The 19,722-nt window shown below is 33.8% G+C and overlaps 3 protein-coding genes across 4 annotated transcripts; 1 reads left to right on the top strand and 2 right to left on the bottom strand.

Annotated features, from left to right (window-relative positions):
- Positions 1-1,014: 1,014 nt before the first annotated feature.
- Positions 1,015-6,555, top strand: LOC122579152 (GTP-binding protein ERG). Its single transcript, XM_043751264.1, has 8 exons — positions 1,015-1,714; positions 2,384-2,473; positions 3,045-3,190; positions 3,794-3,952; positions 4,042-4,108; positions 4,879-4,986; positions 5,393-5,532; positions 6,102-6,555. Exons 1-8 carry the CDS (start codon positions 1,169-1,171, stop codon positions 6,184-6,186), a joined length of 1,341 nt encoding a protein of 446 aa, XP_043607199.1. The 5' UTR covers positions 1,015-1,168; the 3' UTR covers positions 6,187-6,555.
- Positions 6,556-7,225: 670 nt separating this feature from the next.
- LOC122580279 (protein disulfide-isomerase) lies at positions 7,226-11,701 on the bottom strand. Its single transcript, XM_043752556.1, has 11 exons — positions 11,523-11,701; positions 10,556-10,586; positions 10,150-10,437; positions 9,520-9,708; positions 9,302-9,427; positions 9,078-9,215; positions 8,867-8,983; positions 8,657-8,774; positions 8,247-8,359; positions 7,798-7,991; positions 7,226-7,257 (listed from the first exon to the last, which is right to left on the bottom strand). The coding sequence occupies exons 1-10, from the start codon at positions 11,699-11,701 to the stop codon at positions 7,803-7,805; spliced, it is 1,488 nt and encodes a 495-aa protein (XP_043608491.1). The 3' UTR covers positions 7,226-7,257; positions 7,798-7,802.
- A 1,383-nt stretch (positions 11,702-13,084) lies between these two features.
- Positions 13,085-18,461, bottom strand: LOC122610025 (probable L-ascorbate peroxidase 6, chloroplastic/mitochondrial). 2 transcript variants are annotated; one of them, XM_043782996.1, is made up of 11 exons: positions 18,050-18,457; positions 17,435-17,555; positions 17,262-17,362; positions 17,094-17,181; positions 16,693-16,760; positions 16,523-16,609; positions 15,379-15,453; positions 14,833-14,910; positions 14,641-14,745; positions 13,793-13,870; positions 13,085-13,497 (listed from the first exon to the last, which is right to left on the bottom strand). In XM_043782996.1, the coding sequence occupies exons 1-11, from the start codon at positions 18,350-18,352 to the stop codon at positions 13,345-13,347; spliced, it is 1,257 nt and encodes a 418-aa protein (XP_043638931.1). In that variant the 5' UTR covers positions 18,353-18,457; the 3' UTR covers positions 13,085-13,344. The 2 variants fall into 2 exon arrangements, with proteins under 2 accessions (XP_043638931.1, XP_043638932.1); XM_043782997.1 differs by having other exon boundaries at positions 13,331-13,637; positions 18,050-18,461.
- Positions 18,462-19,722: the final 1,261 nt, after the last annotated feature.

The following is a 19,722-nucleotide window of genomic DNA, read 5'->3' as shown; positions in this document are numbered from 1 at the left end:
TTGTTGTTATATATATATATATATATATTAAATAACATCAATTAGTCTCATTTGTTGAAATATGTCATTTTGATATTGAAAATATATTTCTTGATAGTTAGATTTATACCCATATCAATACACGGGTTGTTTACAAAATAATCGTACCAATATATATACTTCAATTCAATTGAATAATAGATATTAGATTTGATTAATTTTGTTAAAATTCGCTTCGTCATAGACATCAAAGGCTCCTATTAGGTAAATCATTAGAAAATACTATATTTTTTTTACATGAAAACCACCGAAAAACTATAATTCAATGAGTATTGACACGAAGTTAAATATTCCGTTATATACTTTTGCCATATAATGACATTGAACGTATGTTGTTTAAATAAAACAACAATATCTAATATCGTTAGAGCAATGCTAGATTGACAAACACATTGCAAACTAGTTTTTACAAACACACTTGATATGTGAGGTGGTCCAATCAAGCAAGAGGGGAAAAAAAAGAGAGAAGACTTGCTATAGTTTATAAACTTATAAAATATAATTGGTGAAAATTATGTTTGTAAAAAGTTTATAAACTTAGAATTACTCATTCCTTCTTTACTACATAAACATTATCACTCTCTCTCCTAACACTTTTCAATACTCTGTCTCATAAAAATGTTCCAATACAAAATGACCATTCTACCCTTAATGAATTAGTTAATTACCTCTCTTTTATTCACTAATTTAAACATCTTCAAATACCTATAATAACTCTTAATGAAATAATTTACAACATAGACTAGTCAACTCAAAAAACCACCCATCATACCACCACCGCTAACAGCCACTGCCGCTACCACTATATGGCCGCCAACACTATATCACCGCCGTATTGTGTGAATGCTATTATCGTTATGAGAAATGGATGTAAAAAATGACGGATTTTATTAAACAGATCGCTTAACTTTTGAGTGCTATTTGCAATCTTTTAGAACACAAGGACACTTCTTACAAAAATGAGTTTATCTTTTTCGACAATCTTAAACCCTCGATAGAACCCTTTCTTCTCCATCTATACTCGCCTCATTTTCTTCACCTTGACCAATCAATCATTTAATCAAACTCCATTTCTCAAATCCAATAAACCATCTTTCAATTACATGTTCATTACAAAAAAACCATAAAGATGAAAGCTTTAAGAATCTTTCAAACACTTAGAAGGACCCCACAAAATACCCATCTCAAAAATCCTGTTTTTTTGACTAGATTTTTTGCTTCACAAACGTTAGAAGAAAACCCAGTTCAAGATTCTCAAGAAAACAACAATGTCAGCAGCTATGGGTTTGATAGTAGTGAATATGAACTGCCCAACAGGAATTTAGGGTTAGGATTAAGGCCAGGGTCCAATGAGGGTGGGACACGTGTCAAGGAATCAACTTGGGATGAAAAGTATAGAAAGAAAGTGAACAAGACTATTTTTGGTGAAGAAAGTGAGAAAGGTTTGAAAGAAAGGAAGTATAAGAAAAAGGGTAAGACTAGGAATGAGAGAATGATTGAACAAGAGGAGAAACGGCGACGGATTCTTTCGCAGACGTTGCTTGAAGCTGCGGTGGCGGAAACGGATGAGGAAGAGGAGGAGGATGAGGTTGTGAAAGTTGAAGATCAGTTGTCGTTGTCGGTTGGGATTATTGGTGCTCCTAATGCTGGGAAATCTGCACTTACTAATTTCATGGTTTGTTTGTTTTCGTTTCGCTCTATTGAATGTTAATGTGTCGCAAAAGTTATTTACGGTTCTAGTTTTTAGAATTTTGAGGTTTAAGATAGTGAAATTAGGATAATGTTGGAAACCCCAAATATTAAAGTTATGCTATCCGTTGCTTTAAGTTTTAGACTATTTGGCTATGATATTGGCTATTGAAGTAATGGTGAACAGTTTAAAAAGCATATGCAAGCACTCTAGAGGTTTGAAAAGTATTATTAACAAACCTTAAATTTTTGTATCAGTTGTTGGTTGTTATGTTCATGGTAGGGTGGGGCGTATATTACCACGGGTCATATGGTAGCCAGAGATTCTTAGAGTAGGTGGTTTGGATCAGTGGAGCATGATTAATACGTTGATATTTGTGTAGGGTAGGGAGGGGCACTATCGGGTTATTTACTTGTAAATGGGTCGATTTTGGCTATGCTTAACTTTTAACAGGTCAAACAAGCTAAATCAAAATAATTAGCTTAAAGGGAAATGGGTCAAATATGCAAAGTTAAAAGTGGATTGAAGGTCACCCAGAAGGCCAGAATGTATTTAAAGTGTGTGACACTACATTAATCATTTTATTCAAACAAGTAGATTCATTTTGAGGTTTGGGCACTAGTTATTTATAAATTCTTTTTTACTATTATGTAGGTTGGGACGAAAGTCGCTGCAGTTTCACGGAAGACAAACACAACTACGCATGAAGTACTTGGAGTGATGACGAAAGGGAAAACTCAAATTGTATGTCCCTTTAATTAAAATGGGTTTTCTCATCGTTTGGCAATGTGGGTTAGACATGGGTGTACCTGCATACGTTTATTCTAAAAGTTAACTCTTAGGTACTTGCATACCTTTATAATGTCACTAAATAAAAATTGAAAAATACTCGAATTATTATTATTGGTCTGGAATACTGTCTTTAATCTAAGTGGTTGTTGGATTATATCTATTTTACCTGTTTAGCCTCTAGCATTATTTTAATTGTTGATCAAGATTTTCTAGTCTCTGTCATTTTTGATTGTTGCTTTATAAACGAGAAAAATTGACTGTGTGTTTTTCTTTTTCCTTTCAAAAGTTTTGTGGAATTGCAATTGGAAATGGTGATTATATTAATTACTTAATTTTTCCACAGTGATATCTAAAAACGTCAACATCTTTGTTTCATTTATTTGTCCTTTGATGTCTGCTTATGACCCATGTTATAACTTTTGGCATTCTACAATGTCATGATACTTAAATTCTGGATGCCTCTTCTTATATGAGTATCACATATTTCAGTTATCCACACTTAATAATTATCTTTGATGAGCAGTGTTTCTTTGACACCCCGGGGCTTATTATGAGAAGTGGCGGAGTCCCAAAATCTGACATTAAAGTTCGAGTTGAAAGTGCTTGGAGTTCGATGAATCTTTATGACATGCTCATTGTTATATTTGATGTTCATAGACATCTTACCAGGTTAATCTTTTACTAGCTACTCTTTTCCTTTACCTTAATTATTTTCTTACTCTATATATAAGCCTAAGGCTTCTTAGTTTTGGTATCGACTATAGATGTCTTTCGATGACCAAAAAATGATTTAAACTGGAAAATGTATCGAGCGATAATATATTCTTATTAAGTAGCATTTTGGACTTCTTTGGCTAGTAAGTGCTATATGTTTTGAAGGGAATGAAGGCATTTGACGTACGTTTAATCTTATTATCATGCTTTGAAGTTGCAATTATCATTTTCAGCTGTTTGACCAAAAAAGGTTATGTTTGTCGTTTTGCTGATTAGATAGAGTCAAAAACTCATGATAATTAGATTCGGAGACTTAATTAAGCAACAGAAGAAAATTAATTATTGAGATTATTGTAAATTTCTTTATATGGCTATACCTAGCTTTAATCAATCAGATATATCTTTTTTAATGATTCATGAAGTTGCAATGTAAACTCTTAACGGTGACAGAACCATCACTACACAAGTACACATTCCCCTGTTTGATTGCTTGCTTAAGTTATCTACTCTTGTTGAATTAAGACCAATCACGTATTTACGAATGTATTATGTCTGTAGGCCTGATAAGAGAGTGATTGGACTTATTAAACAAATGGGTTCACAAGTCAATCCGAAACAAAAACGTGTATTATGCATGAATAAGGTAGATTTGGTAGAGAAAAAGAAAGATTTGTTGAAGGTTGCCGACCAGTTCAAAGATCTCCAAGGATATGAAAGGTATTTTATATCGTCATTCATGGATTATTCTCATCTTATTTTTTCTTCATTTAAAAAGTAAAAGTCATTAGTTCATTTTCTTCCGTTAGGTATTTCATGATATCTGGACTCAAGGGTTCGGGAGTCAACGATCTAACTGAATATCTAATGGAACAGGTATATTTGCTGATTAGTTCACTACTTCTGAATTTATTTGATTTCATCTTTTTGTTGCACTCAGTACCATCTTTATTGATGCTATGTTCAGTGAAGCTAAAGATGCATCTATGGGTCTCTAAGTTTACTGTCTTTTTTAAGTTGATTACCTGAACATATACAGTTACCAGATAAAACTTGAACTCAAGCATTGAGATGTCATTAATTGCATGTGGAATTCTTTTATTTTGATTTACGATGAAAATTAATCACATATAAAGATGTACAGTATGATAGTTGTTAGACCTTGATTTGATAAGAGTTATCTGAATTGATACTTCTTTTTTTCAGTCTCATAAGAGCCATCTAATGCTTTGATGTACACTATAACACTAGAGACATGAAGAACGAAATGTGTATGTAGTCTAGCAGGAAGTAGGAAAATTTGCCAATATGGGAATGTGTAACAGTGACAAAAGCCAAAAAAAAAAATATACGGTAAACTAAAAAATATGCATGCAGACAAAACTAGCTTGTAAATTTATTAGAGGTATGCATCTCATGAAATAAAGGTTTCAGTGTGGCTTTCAGTTACAAAGTGCTAATAGTAAGTTATCTTGATAGTTATACTTTTCACCATCTTAGTTTGCTGATAGTGTTGTATACGGCTATCTTTTTGCAAGCAGAAGGATAAAAACTCCGTATTGTGAGATAAATTGTTTTTTTTTTTGTCTATTTAGCTGAGGAATATGTGCCTGTGTTATGTGTTGTTTATTCTACTCTGTTTATAGGCAGTTCAAAGACCATGGGATGAAGATCCCCTTGTGATAACCGAAGATGTCATGAAAAGCATATCTTTAGAAGTTGTCAGGGAAAGATTACTAGACCATATTCATCAGGTATTGATCGGCTCTTTTTCATCTCCCTCTTTACAGATTTATATTGTATCTTCATCTGCTCGAATTAAGTTTTTTTATTTTCTAACGAGTTCTTATGCACCTTTACATGGATTGCAAGATTATCTACTTCAAGAGGTGCAATGTCAAACCCATCTAAGGATGGGTAGTGTTTTATCTTTAATGTGTCAAAGAGGTAAAATAAAATAGTTTAGCAAACAATGAAATGGGTCAAACGGTTTTAAAGGACTAGGATGTAATTTTTATGCAGTAAACCTCCAAAATTCTGGTATTTAAAATATTAGATTGTTACTATAGTATTACTTTGGTAGTTATATCTGATGCTGAACCCACTATGATCTTTTACCTAACCTGCCAGTGGTATATTAATCAAGTTGACTTGTAACAGGAGATTCCATATGATGTTGAACATCGATTAATAGATTGGAAGGAATTACGTGATGGCTCTATAAGGATTGAGCAGCATTTCATCACCAACAAACTCAGCCAACGAAAAATAATTGTTGGCAAGAATGGTTCTAAAATAGGGTAATTTTCTTTCATATCAACACTTACTTCTTGATGGATTGCAATACGGGATTTATAGTTTAGTACTCGCTGATATAAATTTCTTGAACTAAACCACCCTCAGTATGTCCTTGGGATTTAGCCCAACTGGACATTTAATGCCCCTTATGTCTTTCAGCCAAATGTTGGTCACGGGTTCGAAACCTTTGAAAGACATATTGGGAAGTCCTTGCCGATGAGGTGGGGCATGGGGATTTTCTCTAGCATCTAGCTGGTTTCCTCCAGAACGGTAGTGGGACTTCCACCGCCAGTCATGCCCTCGGATTGACTGTGATGATGACGTAGTCGATCTCTACCGGACGATGAAGAGTCCAATCACCACTACTATTAAAAAAAAACCACCCTCAGCAATTAAGTACTTATATAATAAGTTATTGAGGAGTAACTTGAAGTATAAAACGTATGAATATGAGGTGTAGCTGAAAAATGGACTAATAAGGAAACCTCTAAAAAAAATATTGACACCAAATGTTTATATTCCTTTTTGCTTATGAGGTTATGATATCTCATAAGATTAATTTTTTTTCCAGGAGAATAGGTGTTGAAGCAAATGAAGAGTTGAGATCCATATTCAAACGAGATGTCCATCTGATCCTTTTGGTCAGACTCAAATGACAGAATCCATAAAAATCAATCATCTAGCTTGCTTTGTTGTTTATACAAAATGCTCCTAAGTCCCAATTAAAGATTTAAGAACAGAAGACCGAGTTCTTGCTACTATACTGGAGCTTGTTTTTGGCATTTAGCACTTCTGCAGGACTGATTTGACATCCAAGATTAGGAATTGGATTTATCTACCTTCACTAAGGAAGAATACTGTGGTAGTGTGCCACACTACCACCCCTACCATTATTTCTTTTTTTTTTCTCCCTTTAGTGGTTACTCGACGTACCAGAAAGGTATAGTTTGCTGAATGTAATTTTATTTCTATATTAATTCTGATTTTTTACAATAGCTAATATATATAATGATCTTTCGATGGCATGATTCCTTCATCTGTCACGTCACGTTTGTTGTTATAAATAAGTTCATTCATGTCATATTCATTGACACTGGGCATAAGATGAGATGCTTCCAGTCTTGTCATTTATTATTACACAAATCATTATAATCAATGGATTCAATATTCTAAATGTTTTTTATTTAGAAAATTATGTGATTATAATATACTAGGACTCTTTTGTAATCTTATTTAGCACATTAAGTACCTGTACACAAATCATATCAAATTATCACGTATTTTGATTGAGCCATTCTTCTAGCTGATACCTAAAAGTCACTTACTTTGACATATAATCAACCGGACTGAAGTGCCTGCTCATGGTCAGCTATAGAGCTATCATGGATGAATATACTTTGGTTGCTACAAGGGGGTTTCACAATGTATCTAGAGCTCATGATCATTGTTGTCCAACGAGGCATGATAGTCTGATGAGTTACAAGCTTAAAAACAGAAAACTGAACTGATTTTTATATGGGATCTTAGCAAAAGGCATAAATATGAATAGCTACTATTAATCTATTCTCAAAAGTACAGGTCTCTCAGCTTATTAAACTTGTGTGGATAACATATAAGGATTTTGGGAGCTACAACTGAAGAAAAGCCTCTTTCCAATTAGTCGACATCTCTTGCTTGCTTGTTTTCAAACAATATCCTCAGAAGGGATGATAAGGAGCCCCTTGCATCTGTTCCATGAAAGTAATCAAAATCTTTCGATTCAAATATCTAAAATGACACAAACATATAATCTTTTCAACCTGTCTCAACACTTGAATGAAATCAGCCATAACTAAAAAACTAGAGGTGTCAAAATGGGCGGGTTGGATAACATGTCAAAACAAGTTTGGGTCAAAATAGGTATATTTGTACAAGCTGGATTGACCTGGAGTTTTTTTCAAAAATAGTTATACAGAAGTTAGAGTTAGAAAAATGATTCTAAAGTTATATTATCCCAATTATAATCCTATTAATGAAGCAAAAACTTTATTCGGAGATTCTATGTATCAAAAGTACACTAAGTGCGATTTATGACTGGTTTACCATTACTCAATCCATTTAGCCTGCTTTCTTTTTTAAGCTTTTAAATTTTACCATTTTGACTTGTTAAAACATAGTCAAATTGACCCACTCATGAGTAAATTGGTCGAGATCTCCACCTCTGCAAAGAGCTTATCACCCTCTTTATATTTCTAGTGTTGTCTTTAACACGTAGCGTTGGTAATTACCTGTACTACAGTTCATCCTTTACAGAATCTTGCTGTGTTGGTTTATCCTTGTTCTTCTTAATAAAACTAACAATCTTGTCTTTGGTTCTCCTTCCGTTGTACTGCAACAGCTTTCCACTTGCCGACCTAAAGTACAATGTCGGATAGCCCTTAATTTCAAAACCTTCATATGCAATATCATTTGCAGTAGCATCCTGTACAAGAGTAGAGAAATACCTGAATCAGCTTCATACGAAAAATGCAACTCTATTCAAAGTTGTACAACTTTGAAGGCATTTGTAGGTATACATTTGTAACGATATCCTTTTTTGGCATGCGTCTAGGCTTACATGTTAGACACGTTTATCATTTTTCATTAGTATATACAATAACATATGTAATTTTTGTAAATGCAGTAGCATCACTGGTTATATTAATTACATAATGAAAGTTTGAGTATATGCTCTTACACATTTAGCAATGACAACATCACTATGTTTCTTCAGTGAAGTGGCAACTTTTTCCAGGAGTGGAGTCAACTTTTTGCAATATTCGCACCATGGAGCATAGAACTCCAACATAACTGTGAAATTATGAATGCCTAGTTAGCCGATGAGATGCAAGAAGTGAAACTAGGTCTGTTAACGAATCATATTTCTCAGCATTGGCTAATGATCTAATCTTAGCCATGATCCAACTAATATAAAATGAACAATGAATAGGATTGATTCGTTCAATTTTCATTTTCCTTTTATCACACTCTCACATGCCGCCTCAAATGTTATAAAACAAATCACACTAGCGAGTTATTAACATGGACTCAATTTAAGCTAAGGTCGCAGAAATTGACGTCGGACTAATGAACTAATTCTTTATGTACCGTTTTTCCCTGACTTGAAAACGATCTCATCAAAATTATCAGCAACAACCACCTTAAGCGGCTGATCATTAACCTCAGGTACAGGCTCAGATTTCCTGAACGGTGCAGCTTTTCCATCCTGAAAGTTTATTTAACATTCTTATTAACAATTTATAACCATCATTACAGCTTAAATGATACTAAATTTTATTTAGTATGGAGAATAGTTACCTTATAATCCTTCAACCATGACTCAATGTGGTCTGGCTCTATGTTTGGTTTCCAATACTTCTCTTTATCGTTGTCTATAGCGATAACAGGAACATGCTCATTTCTAATTCCATAATACTGTTGATACAAACCTTCTTTTAATCCATGTGAAAACATGCGTTTATTGAAGATTATCTCCATATATATTAACAAACAGCAAAGAGACACTAACCTCGAAAGCACCTTGACTAACCTCAACATCTCCCATAAAAAAACGTATCCCCTTTTCCTTGTGCTCATTAGCAATGTCATAATATTTGGTTTCAAAATCACTAAACGGCTTGCTAGTGAAGTTCACAAACAGCATAGCCTGACAGTTCCATAACATCTTTGTTACAAAATGATGGTAACTAAAAAAATAGAAGAACATACATGCATCTATTAGCTCTTGTTCACCTTTGCATTGGGCTGGTTAAAGAATTTGAGGACAAAGGGATGATTCTTTGGATCGTTATTTAAGACCGTTACAATTGGAATGCTTGCCTTCTCAATAAACTTTTCCATGGCATCCAAATCAAAATCCTGCAGAAAAAATGTTTTTTCTCTTGAACAATGTAAAGGAAATCTTTCAAATTTATGCTGCATCATGATCAAGAGCCAAATGTAAAACTTACATTAAAATCCACTACAAGTTCATCAAAAGGCTTAAATAAACGGACAGTAGCTCCAGATACCGAAGAATCACCACGTGGTAAAAGTTTTGCATCTAATGTATGAGCAAAATCATAGTCAGATAGCAATTTTTCAGCTAAAGCTAAAAATGTGTTGAACTTCTCTCCAGACAATTCGGGGAATATTCCAACCTACGTGAATAAACAATCACATCATACATGGTTTCCCATTTCATATAGGACAAACAGATCTTATGTACAAAGGTCTAGTAATTTTGAACCATTTACTTATGAACGGGTCGATCTGGGTTATTTATTGCCTTTAACGGGAAAAGAAAAGGTAACATTTCAAATGGGTCAAACAGTCCAAAAGTTTCAAAAATAATGCATAAAGCCTTCTACATATTACTGAAAACGTTATATCATAATTGTAGCATAAACCTAGCATTATATATGACATACTAACTGTTTATAAAGAGATAAAGTTATAGGAAAAATGTGTTTCAAGTAAACCCAATCCAGCCCCCATCACGTCTAAAATCACCCAATTTGGCTCGAATCGATTTTGACCCATTACCCATCCTGCCTGCCACACCAATTTTCCACTTCCAACAAAAGGCATCACAGACTTACAATAACAATCTTCTCTTCATCAATAATAGCACTAGCATCTTCTGCAGATTTTATTTCAACAGAAGCAGGTCCAATTTGTTTCTTCATGTAAGCCACTATTCCGTCTGCCTCTCTGGGTCCTTTATAATTTTGAATAGTTTTCCCTCCATCCTTAATGATTTTAAGTGTTGGGAAACTCTTTACGTTATACTCATCGGCAAGATCTTTGTTCTTTTCATCATTGGCATCAACTGTTGCCAAATAAACTGGAGGGTCATTATTACTCAATATAGAAGCAGCCTTCTCAAACTGGGAAAACATTGGAAAAGTTATAAGCTAGTAAGGCATATATGCATCGAGGAATGTTGTACCAAGAAAAAATAAAAATCAAATGTTCTATAAGTTAGCCAATGATGATGACGAGTACCTCTGGAATAAGTTTCTTGCAGTGGCCACACCTGATGAGACACGATGACATGTTAATCGAGGAAACAAAAATGTAATATACCATATGTGAAGTTTATGATTATAACTATATGTGAATTTTTTTATTTTGAAATGCCACCAGAAAATTGCATATTAAGGCCTAAACGGTTGTTAAGATGTCCTGCAGAAGTGACTTCCAAATTTCAATAGTTAGTTTTATGTTTTCTTTGTAAATGCTGCGATCACTATGGACCATGCATTCAAACATCCTCTAAATTCCTCATGCCAATAATAACAAGTCGAGCAAACATACAATATATTAAGATAAGTGTCTATATATCAGTCAGTTGAGATCAATGTGTGTTCTGTGCTTAGAGTGTTGGGTATAGTAAGCCTCTTGCAGCATCACGTCAACATCACACTCCTCTTGCCTGATCAAATGACTTAAAAACATGGTATTGTCATATGATCATCACACTACATTTTAGAAGCCAGTTATCACCCCTTCTCCCTCAAACGCACTAATACAAATACTAAAACGGAGCCACTCTTAGACCTTACAGCCCCTTCAGGGATTCCATTCTGATCACCTATTTTGCGGCCGGCCCTTGATTTCAATGATTCCTTGATAATAAAGATATTAGATTCTTTAATTATATCACAAATCCTACATGGTAAAATATACAACTTTTTGTTTTCTCAATATATATATATATATATACACACACATATATACTCCTCCTTGGTTTCTTGCACACCTCAAGATGACCTTGTCAAATGATACCAATTAATTACACCATTAGTCCATGATCATGCACATGCATTAGAAACTATTGAAATGAAATATATGCGAAAGTAACCACAATCCACAAACGTATTGACAAATCTCACCATAATTCGGCATACATATTAATATAATTCGAAAGAGATTTAACATATATGTAATAATATTAACATGAATTACGTACCAAGGTGCATAAAATTCAACAAGGAGAAAATCATATTTGCTAATGGTTTGAGTGAAGTTGGATTGATCAAGAGTAAGAACAAGCTGTTTACTACTATCACCAGCAGCGCAATGCCATGACGATGTAATTGCTAGCGAAAATAACACGAAGAAGAGGAGGAAGATGACAGAGGGAGCCATTATGGGCGGAAAATGAATGTTTTACTTGTTCAACGTATACTCTGATCAGTTGAGCTGAATGTGAGTAGGATCAGGACTATTTACCGTACTCTCCTTGGTAATTTTGACTATATTTATATTCCACATGGCATATCATGAGGGTGGATTTTGCTTGTAAAAACCATGTCACAACTACAGAGATTGATTACTTCATGCTTTTTATGGCCTTATTTAGCGCAAATGGTTATGTTAGTTTGCTTTTAAGATTTATATGCTTTGATAACATCTTTATATAATAAAGAGGATTTTTTTTAAACAAACAATTATGATGTGTCATGTCTATAAATTTCTTCAAAATGTTTTTATCTATTTATAATGTCATATTTAACTAATAATATTTTTAAAGATAAATAGCCCATTAAATATTTTCAAAATGTTTTATTTTATTTATGATGTCTACAAATTTATTATTTTATTAGAAACAAAGTAAATTTTTATAATATAATATCATGATATGTCTTTTTACTTTTTGTTAATGCCATAGATCCTAATATATATATATATATATATATATATTATTGTATTAATAAATTTAATATCTCCAAGCTGAGTTAGAATATATCAATAACAAAAATTATATAAACTTTTTTAGTTTTTTTTTTCTTTTAAAATTTTAGTTAAAATGTCCTGGTTGAAACCGGATTGATTAGCTAGTACAATATAAAAACAAAGTGTAGTTAAAAAAATACTTATAACCTCTCTCTACATATCTATACTATCTTATAATAATTATCACTTTCTCTCTCGTAAAAGTGTTAGATGAAAAATTACCATTTTATCCTTTATAAATTAAATTAAATCATTAATTCTTTATCTTCTAAATTATACCTACTATCACTTTACATAAATTACATTTACACAAATTACTTACATAGTTACACCCACCATAAACAACACCACCACGGCCATCGTCACCACCGCCAATCGTCGTCACCACCAAACTGTCGCCACATCGCGCGGGTACAATGTTATATATAGAAAAAATGATACTCGTATATCGTACCAGATTATCAACATGTTAATAAACTTGACGTCTTTTTGTCCCACCTTTTCATCTTTGCCAATATTTTCGTCAGAAGGGTTTTTATAAAAAGATAATTTAAGAGGATATATAATTACTCATTGACATCCTACCTAAATGGCTACATCGAGTAATTTTTTTTAATAACTTTCTAAGGCAAATAGTATGGATTAACAACTAACATCTTTCAAAGGTATTGTTGGAAAAAGCGAGATGATAGTTCATAATCAAGATATGACTAAATAAAAATTATGAACATCTTTATTTGTTAATTGATTGATTAGCTGTGTTATGTAGAAACAAGTAGGGACAAAAGAAATCACTGACTATGAATCAGATCTATAAAGTAAAAATCCAACCCGTAATTTACATTATGTATGCTACTTGTGGTACAACACAAACATTCTTGTAGCAACAGTAGTGTATAAAGCCGATTTTTGATATGCAACATATTTGTACAAAAGAAGCTCTTAATGCAATACAGGCTCTGGCAGTTGAAATCCCTCGTCTAAACACCAACTTTTAAACGGGTTACAACACCAGAAAGATTGCAAACTCTATTGATGATATGCCAAAAACTGATTTAGTTGCCAACTAGAGATGTCAAAAGTGCCAAAACACCAATCACAATAATAATGTTAAGAAAATAGTTTGATTGGAGAGGCTTATCCGGGCTTCCACCAACAGCTTCATACTCTGAACGGATTTTCTGCTTCATGGAATCTGAAAGCTCTCTCTGCAAATTCAAATAAGCAATGCTCACTGAACTTACCATCTCCATTATTAACACTCCAAATTTTTATTTGATGATAGCTTCATTCTTGCATTATTTTAAAGATAAGGCTTAAGAAAACAATAAAGTTCTTGATTTTAATCCTGCACCAACCATTAAAAACAAGGAAGCTAAATAGTCTGTAAAAAGCAATTATTTTTCTAGGTTAAACTTTTCATGAAATTCATGCAAATCTTCTATGACTATCTACTGAAACGACTTTTAATATGGAGTGTTTAAAAAGGATTTATGGTAAAACCTTTCCCGATGAGTACTTGGCTGCCACAAACTTCTCAGGGACTGCTCCAGCTGCAGGTTCATCATTAATCGAGAAGCCCTGACAAAAATATACAAAAAGAAAACATGTCAGGTACACTATAACAATCAAACCCGGGGTTTCAAAATCATTCCGAGCATCATATACCAGAGGTATGGATGATTAGGGTAATTTGTTGAAACGGATTCAAGTTAGAACAGATAACTTTCAATAGGGTCGAGCGACATATCGAACATTTTGAGTCTTTTTTTTAAACTTGTCAGATGTTCAAATCTGCTTAACAATTTTCACTTGTTTCTCCATTCTGGAACAAGTATTTAAGTTTGACTAATTGTCAGGTAAAAAGATATGACCCTGATCATCACATTTCTAATATACAAGTCCTTCAGAAAGGTAAGAAATATCATATCCTAAACATGCATACCAAAATAGTCGAGAACATTAAAGACTATATGTTTCAAAAGCATTAAAATGGAGCGCCTTTGACGATAACTAATGCATCCACGTGAGAAATCTCATTGATATGTTACAATGCTTCAACATGATCTAATATATCAACAGGGCCTAAGTACCATTTTGACCAATATGAAATAATTATCCACTGCGACCAGAAAATCTGTTATGACCTGTTACCCAGCTACTAATTTTGCTACCTAAAGCATCCACAATGAACTTAACTATTCTTTTCCTTTGTGTGGAAATAACCCATTTAGCAGTTACATGTTTTACATCAACATTGGGTGTTTCATTTACATTTATATTTTACATCTACATGATAAGCACCTAAATAGCATATAAACAAGAATTAAGAATATAGAGATCCCACATACCTCAGGGGGATCAAACTTGGCCCCAAGGTTGCTGAGTTTGGCATGTGCTTCTGCATAGTCATCAAAAAATGCTTTTTCATCTTCAGCATACTTCTCAGCAAATACCTGAAAAGCAATTCATTTCACATAAATAATGTCAAAACTCAACCCAAGAAAACGCATGCCAATCCTCAATTTATTAATTTATTTCACCTTAAATGATGGATCCTCAAAAAGAGCAGCATCTGTTGGCAAAACCAGTAGATCCTCATCTCTTTTTTCTTTGATGTCCTGTACAAATTCATTGTAATCTACTTAGTTGAAGTACTGCAGCTAGTAGCTGCTCTATAAAGATGAACTAGGTGCAAGATGATTTGGTCAAACTGGTTGGGTAAGGGGTTAAAACAGGTTTGGATTGGACCAGGCTACTGTCTCATACGCGTCGAAACAGGTAGAGTCAGGTTGGGTTGACTAGCAAAACACCTTTTGTCCAAGTTTTTATTTTTTTTGTTATACAAATATAAGTGACACAAAAGTTATGATTACAATACATATTATTAATAAATAAACATATTCATTAAATGAAGCAATTTAGGAGGTTGTATGCATCAAAAATAAACTCCCATTGACCTTTTAGCTAATATTGTTTTAACTCGGCACGTTGGAGATAAAACACGACCCGCCACAAGTAAATGGGTCAACAATAGAATGTTAATGCTGACAGTGAAAAGGTAACAGGAAGAGCAGTAATTAAATCACCTTGAAGTAGGAATTATCAAAGCGTAGCCACTTCACTGTCCAGGATTGTCCCCCTGGAGCTCCAGGCCCTTCTTTCTGTCACATATTAATCGTTTAATTTAAATAAGATCATGAAAGCTGAAAGATGGAGAGTAGGCCAAGGTCACAAAGCAACTCGACACTGTGACTTGTAAATAAAACGGTCTCACGAGTTAATGACCAACTTGCATTGAACTGGATCTCTATATCTTGCCTATAATAATTTACTAAATATGCAGTCTAGTACTCTACAGAATACATCCTTTTGTTTTTCTTCTCTCTCTGTATAACTCTATATAATACAGATCCTGGATCTCCACTTCTTTACGTGTTCATCAGTTTAACTCCCTTTCTTCACGCCTAGTAGCCTTTATGAGGCTGTCACTCCACCCTTGCTTTCAGACCGTGATCCAGACTCCAACGCCCTGCACGGCTGCGCTACTCTCATAGTCTCATTCTTTGTTTCACACTTTCTCCCTAATACCCTCTATCCTTCTTCAGAACTCTAAGAAACAAGGTGAGAAACAGATGGATAATATGAGAGTATGGGCAACCCGAGTCTGGATTAAGGACCAGGAGCAGGGGCGCTAGATGGGCCAAGGCATGAGCGCATGGGTGGCGTAAAAAGACAAGATTATTTATGAAGGTCACAGGTCATGAAGAAAAAGAGATGAAGTGATGTAATTATGATTTTAAAGTTGATCAAAAATCTGTGTTCTATAGAGTGATATCACAAAAAGACACAAATGATCGTTGAAACCATTGTGAAGACTTTAAAGTTAAAACTCAATTATAAAAAAGGTTGGAAGGGAGGGAAAGACCACTGATCACTGGATTTTAGACTCTTGCGGATAGTTCGGTCGACGAGTGGACTCATCCAGTACAAGTTTACCAACTATGTAGTTAGTGAATAGAGGGAAATACATGCAAAAATATGTAACCACTATTCCTATTGCATACTCAAGATAGTAAAGTACTTCATTACTGTTTTCCCCTTCTTACAGGGGATTTCATATTTTCATAATAACAATGATGACTAGTTGTCCTGCATTGAACTCTTGTTTGAGAAAGATATTGAAAGTGACAAAAAATTTTGTTATATGACACAATATTTAATGCTTCTTACCGTATATTTGGTCTCTGGCTTGCCCCAACCGCTGCGTTCTGGTCTGGACCTCCCCAAAGTGTGGGCACCAGATAATGCAACTATGTCCTGCGGATCCCAAATATAGGTATCACACTCCAACTAGGTAATTACAATGGTTATTTTTATATTTTAAAACTACAGATGCTAACCTTATCACTCAATCCCATCCTGTAGAAGACATCACGCAAGTGAGAGGCCGGTGAAGGAGGGCCAGCATCTAATCACACAACTGAAAAGTTAGAGCAGCAAAATCCAAATATATGTGTATGCATGTGTGTACATATGAAGTTTATACACTTTATGAGTTTATGCTGTGTGTATGTGTCTGTATTATAGAAGCATGTGAACTTCGCCACTCAAGCATATTAGGCAGCCAAAAATATGGCACATAGTCACACACCGTGCACTTATTTGATGTCACTTTCAGATATGTGGCTGTCTTGCATGCCAAAATTCGGTAAGTTCCATTCCATCGTGGTGAAAGGAAGATGTCATTTTAACAAAAGTTGTGAATCTTTTCTAATTAAAGTTATCCTATCGGTTATGGTACCTGGGAGTCTCCCTTCTTCTGGGCATTGCTCAGGTCCGGAGACATCAACTCGTCCATACTTCATAGGGATCTTAGGACCTCCAGCCTCCTGCGATTGTTATATTGAATCAGTAAATAATAATATTTAAGAGTTTTTAAACCTCTGATAAAAGAGCTCTAAAAAGGTACCTCCACGGCAGTAGCACTAGCCAACTGGAACAAGTCCGCATAAGTCACAGCTGCATACTTGTCTTTAATAGGCTGCAGAAGTTTGAGTGCATTTACAAGCCCTGTAATATCAGCTAATAAGAATATATCCAAAGCAAACAAGAAATAGAAGTAAGAAGCACTAAATGACTTGCCAGCATTGGCTGCATGTTTCTGTTCAACTTCAAACCTTAAACTTCCATTAGCTCCACCTCTTTGAGGCCACTCTTCAATATTTTTATTGTACGTGCCAGAATCATGCCATCCTAGGCGAACCTATAGCAACGTGAAGAAACTTGAAAGATATGTACATCAACTAAAGAATACTCGCATGATTGTTATTCAAAGCTATTATAAATGAGCGGCAAGAGTAAAATGTAAAAAAAAAAATTACTATAAAAATATATTCCTAAAGTCAGCATAATTAAGCTAGTAAGCACATATTCTGCAGTATGATTAATCCCTAATCTAATACTAACATACCAGAAATGAGTCACGTAACATTATCACTTTTCACATGTGAATTAAATCATAAATTAGTTTTTGCAACTTTTTTCGGTTATGGTTTTAACCTTCCATTATATATGTGTGACTGTGTGTGCGTGCGTGTGGGCAGATATATTCAACTTAAAACAAAATATACATAATACTATCAATTAACCATCAACTACTATTATGCTAAATTAAATAATAATAATAATAACAATCACAAAAAAATATTTAAATAATAAGTAAAATTTAAGTACTACGAGTAATAAATAAATAAATACCAAAATAGGATGACAAAAGGTAGTACTAAGAAGCTCTTTGATATCTTGTTTAGCACTTTTAAGCTGATCAGGATTAGATGCAAAGCATTTCGTTGTGCTCGAATCACCGCCTGACACGTGTACGTTAAACTTTTTCTTCTTAACCTGGTGAGATAGTTTCAGAGAAGAAGATGACAGGTGGTGGTTGTGGTGGAATGAGAGGGAAGAAGGTCGGACGGTGGTGGTGGTGGTCGGAGAGAGTGATGGAAGACGGTGGGTGGCGGAGGTGGTGGTGGTGGCGGTGGTGGTGGAAGAAAGAGCCATTGTTTGTTTGGATGGTGCGACCAGAAGTTGAAGGAGGGAGGGAGTAGGTAGGTGCGTGGTGGTGGTGAGTATGAGTGAGTTTTGTGGGGTTGGGGTTTAGCCAAATGGTGACCAATCAATATATTCAAAGGCCACACTCCAAATATATATACACTAAAAATTTTATAAATTAATAGTTTTAAGAGATATAGATATTTTATTAATTTAACAAGTTATTAATTTATCGAGTGTTAATTTAAAATACTTCTCTTAAATTGGGACATGACAAATTATTAGTTTTATCGAAGTATTAATTTTTCGAATATTAACTTATAAAGGTTGTATTGTACCAAGAAAATGATATATGTATTTTACAAACAAAAATCATCCCAATAATTTTTTTAAAAAAATAGCACGTTACACGCGCAACGTGACGCTGGTTGTGGTCGCGACGATGTAATAGTGAGGGTGACTGTTGGTGGAAGATGACGCGTCAAGTTGTATACATAATTGATGTAAAAAGTTAATGAAGATATTTTAAAATATAAAGTATTTTTTTTATTAGAACGGCTAAAAAGATGAAGTATTGATGGTGTAATTTAACCATTAATGTTAAAAATGTAGTGTAGTGAAAATATTTGTAAGGGATGATAAATGAAAATATTACATATTTTTTAACATTTCTAAAAAAAATGTTATTCTTTTATAATACAATATAGATATAGATATAGATGAGAATTATTGAAAGTTTGATACGCACTTGTATTCTATTAAGCTATTTGTGTGTTATAACAACGATATATGTTGATGAACGACGATATGATGTTGGTGAGTGACGATGTTGACGGGTGTATATCAGTGGAAGAAAATGTGAATTTTTATAATAAAGATTTTTGTCTAAAAAGTAAAAAGGTAGTATGTTTTTACTTTTTAGATTGATGATGCCTAAAATTACTAAATATAAATATAAAAGTATCTTTTGAGTTATCAAAAAGGTAAGATAACATTACAAGTATCTTGAGTTTTATAAACGTGTTGTCCTGTAAAATTATACAATTTATAAGCATGTAAATAAGACAATACTAGATATGGTAACGATCGTTTTTATCCGATGTATGGCTATGATTGATTTGATTGTAATAAAACTTTAGCTCTGCTCAAATATATATATTGAGTTTGTTACTAGTTATATGGTAGCTTGGTGGATAGCAATAATTCGGAGCCTGGGAACATTATAATCTTGAACAAATCATTACGCTTAATTTAATTTTAAATCGAAATTTGCTACTCCGAACAAAAGTTAAAAATCCAACATTAACTTTAAAAATAACAGCAAAGAATGTGACAACTTTTGGGGTAGGTTATTTTTTCTTAAAACATAGAAGCAAAAT

Source organism: Erigeron canadensis, chromosome 8 (genome assembly GCF_010389155.1).
Source record: "Erigeron canadensis isolate Cc75 chromosome 8, C_canadensis_v1, whole genome shotgun sequence".
In the NCBI taxonomy this organism is placed as follows: domain Eukaryota; kingdom Viridiplantae; phylum Streptophyta; class Magnoliopsida; order Asterales; family Asteraceae; genus Erigeron; species Erigeron canadensis.
The sequence above is the reverse complement of the archived record's forward strand: the minus strand, read 5'-3'. Positions and strand labels throughout refer to the sequence as shown.

Coding starts and splice junctions, on each gene's coding strand:
- LOC122579152 (XM_043751264.1), top strand. CDS start 1,169: ATGAAAGCTTTAAGAATCTTTCAAACACTTAGAAGGACCCCACAAAAT. Junction 3,191..3,793: donor GTTCATAGACATCTTACCAG/GTTAATCTTTTA, acceptor TTATGTCTGTAG/GCCTGATAAGAGAGTGATTG. Junction 4,987..5,392: donor TACTAGACCATATTCATCAG/GTATTGATCGGC, acceptor GACTTGTAACAG/GAGATTCCATATGATGTTGA.
- LOC122610025 (XM_043782996.1), bottom strand. CDS start 18,352: ATGGCTCTTTCTTCCACCACCACCGCCACCACCACCACCTCCGCCACC. Junction 14,911..15,378: donor TTGATAATTCCTACTTCAAG/GTGATTTAATTA, acceptor GAATTTGTACAG/GACATCAAAGAAAAAAGAGA. Junction 13,871..14,640: donor CCAAGTTTGATCCCCCTGAG/GTATGTGGGATC, acceptor TATTTTTGTCAG/GGCTTCTCGATTAATGATGA.
- LOC122580279 (XM_043752556.1), bottom strand. CDS start 11,701: ATGGCTCCCTCTGTCATCTTCCTCCTCTTCTTCGTGTTATTTTCGCTA. Junction 9,428..9,519: donor AACTTGTAGTGGATTTTAAT/GTAAGTTTTACA, acceptor TTTTTTCTGCAG/GATTTTGATTTGGATGCCAT. Junction 9,216..9,301: donor TTAACCAGCCCAATGCAAAG/GTGAACAAGAGC, acceptor TGGAACTGTCAG/GCTATGCTGTTTGTGAACTT.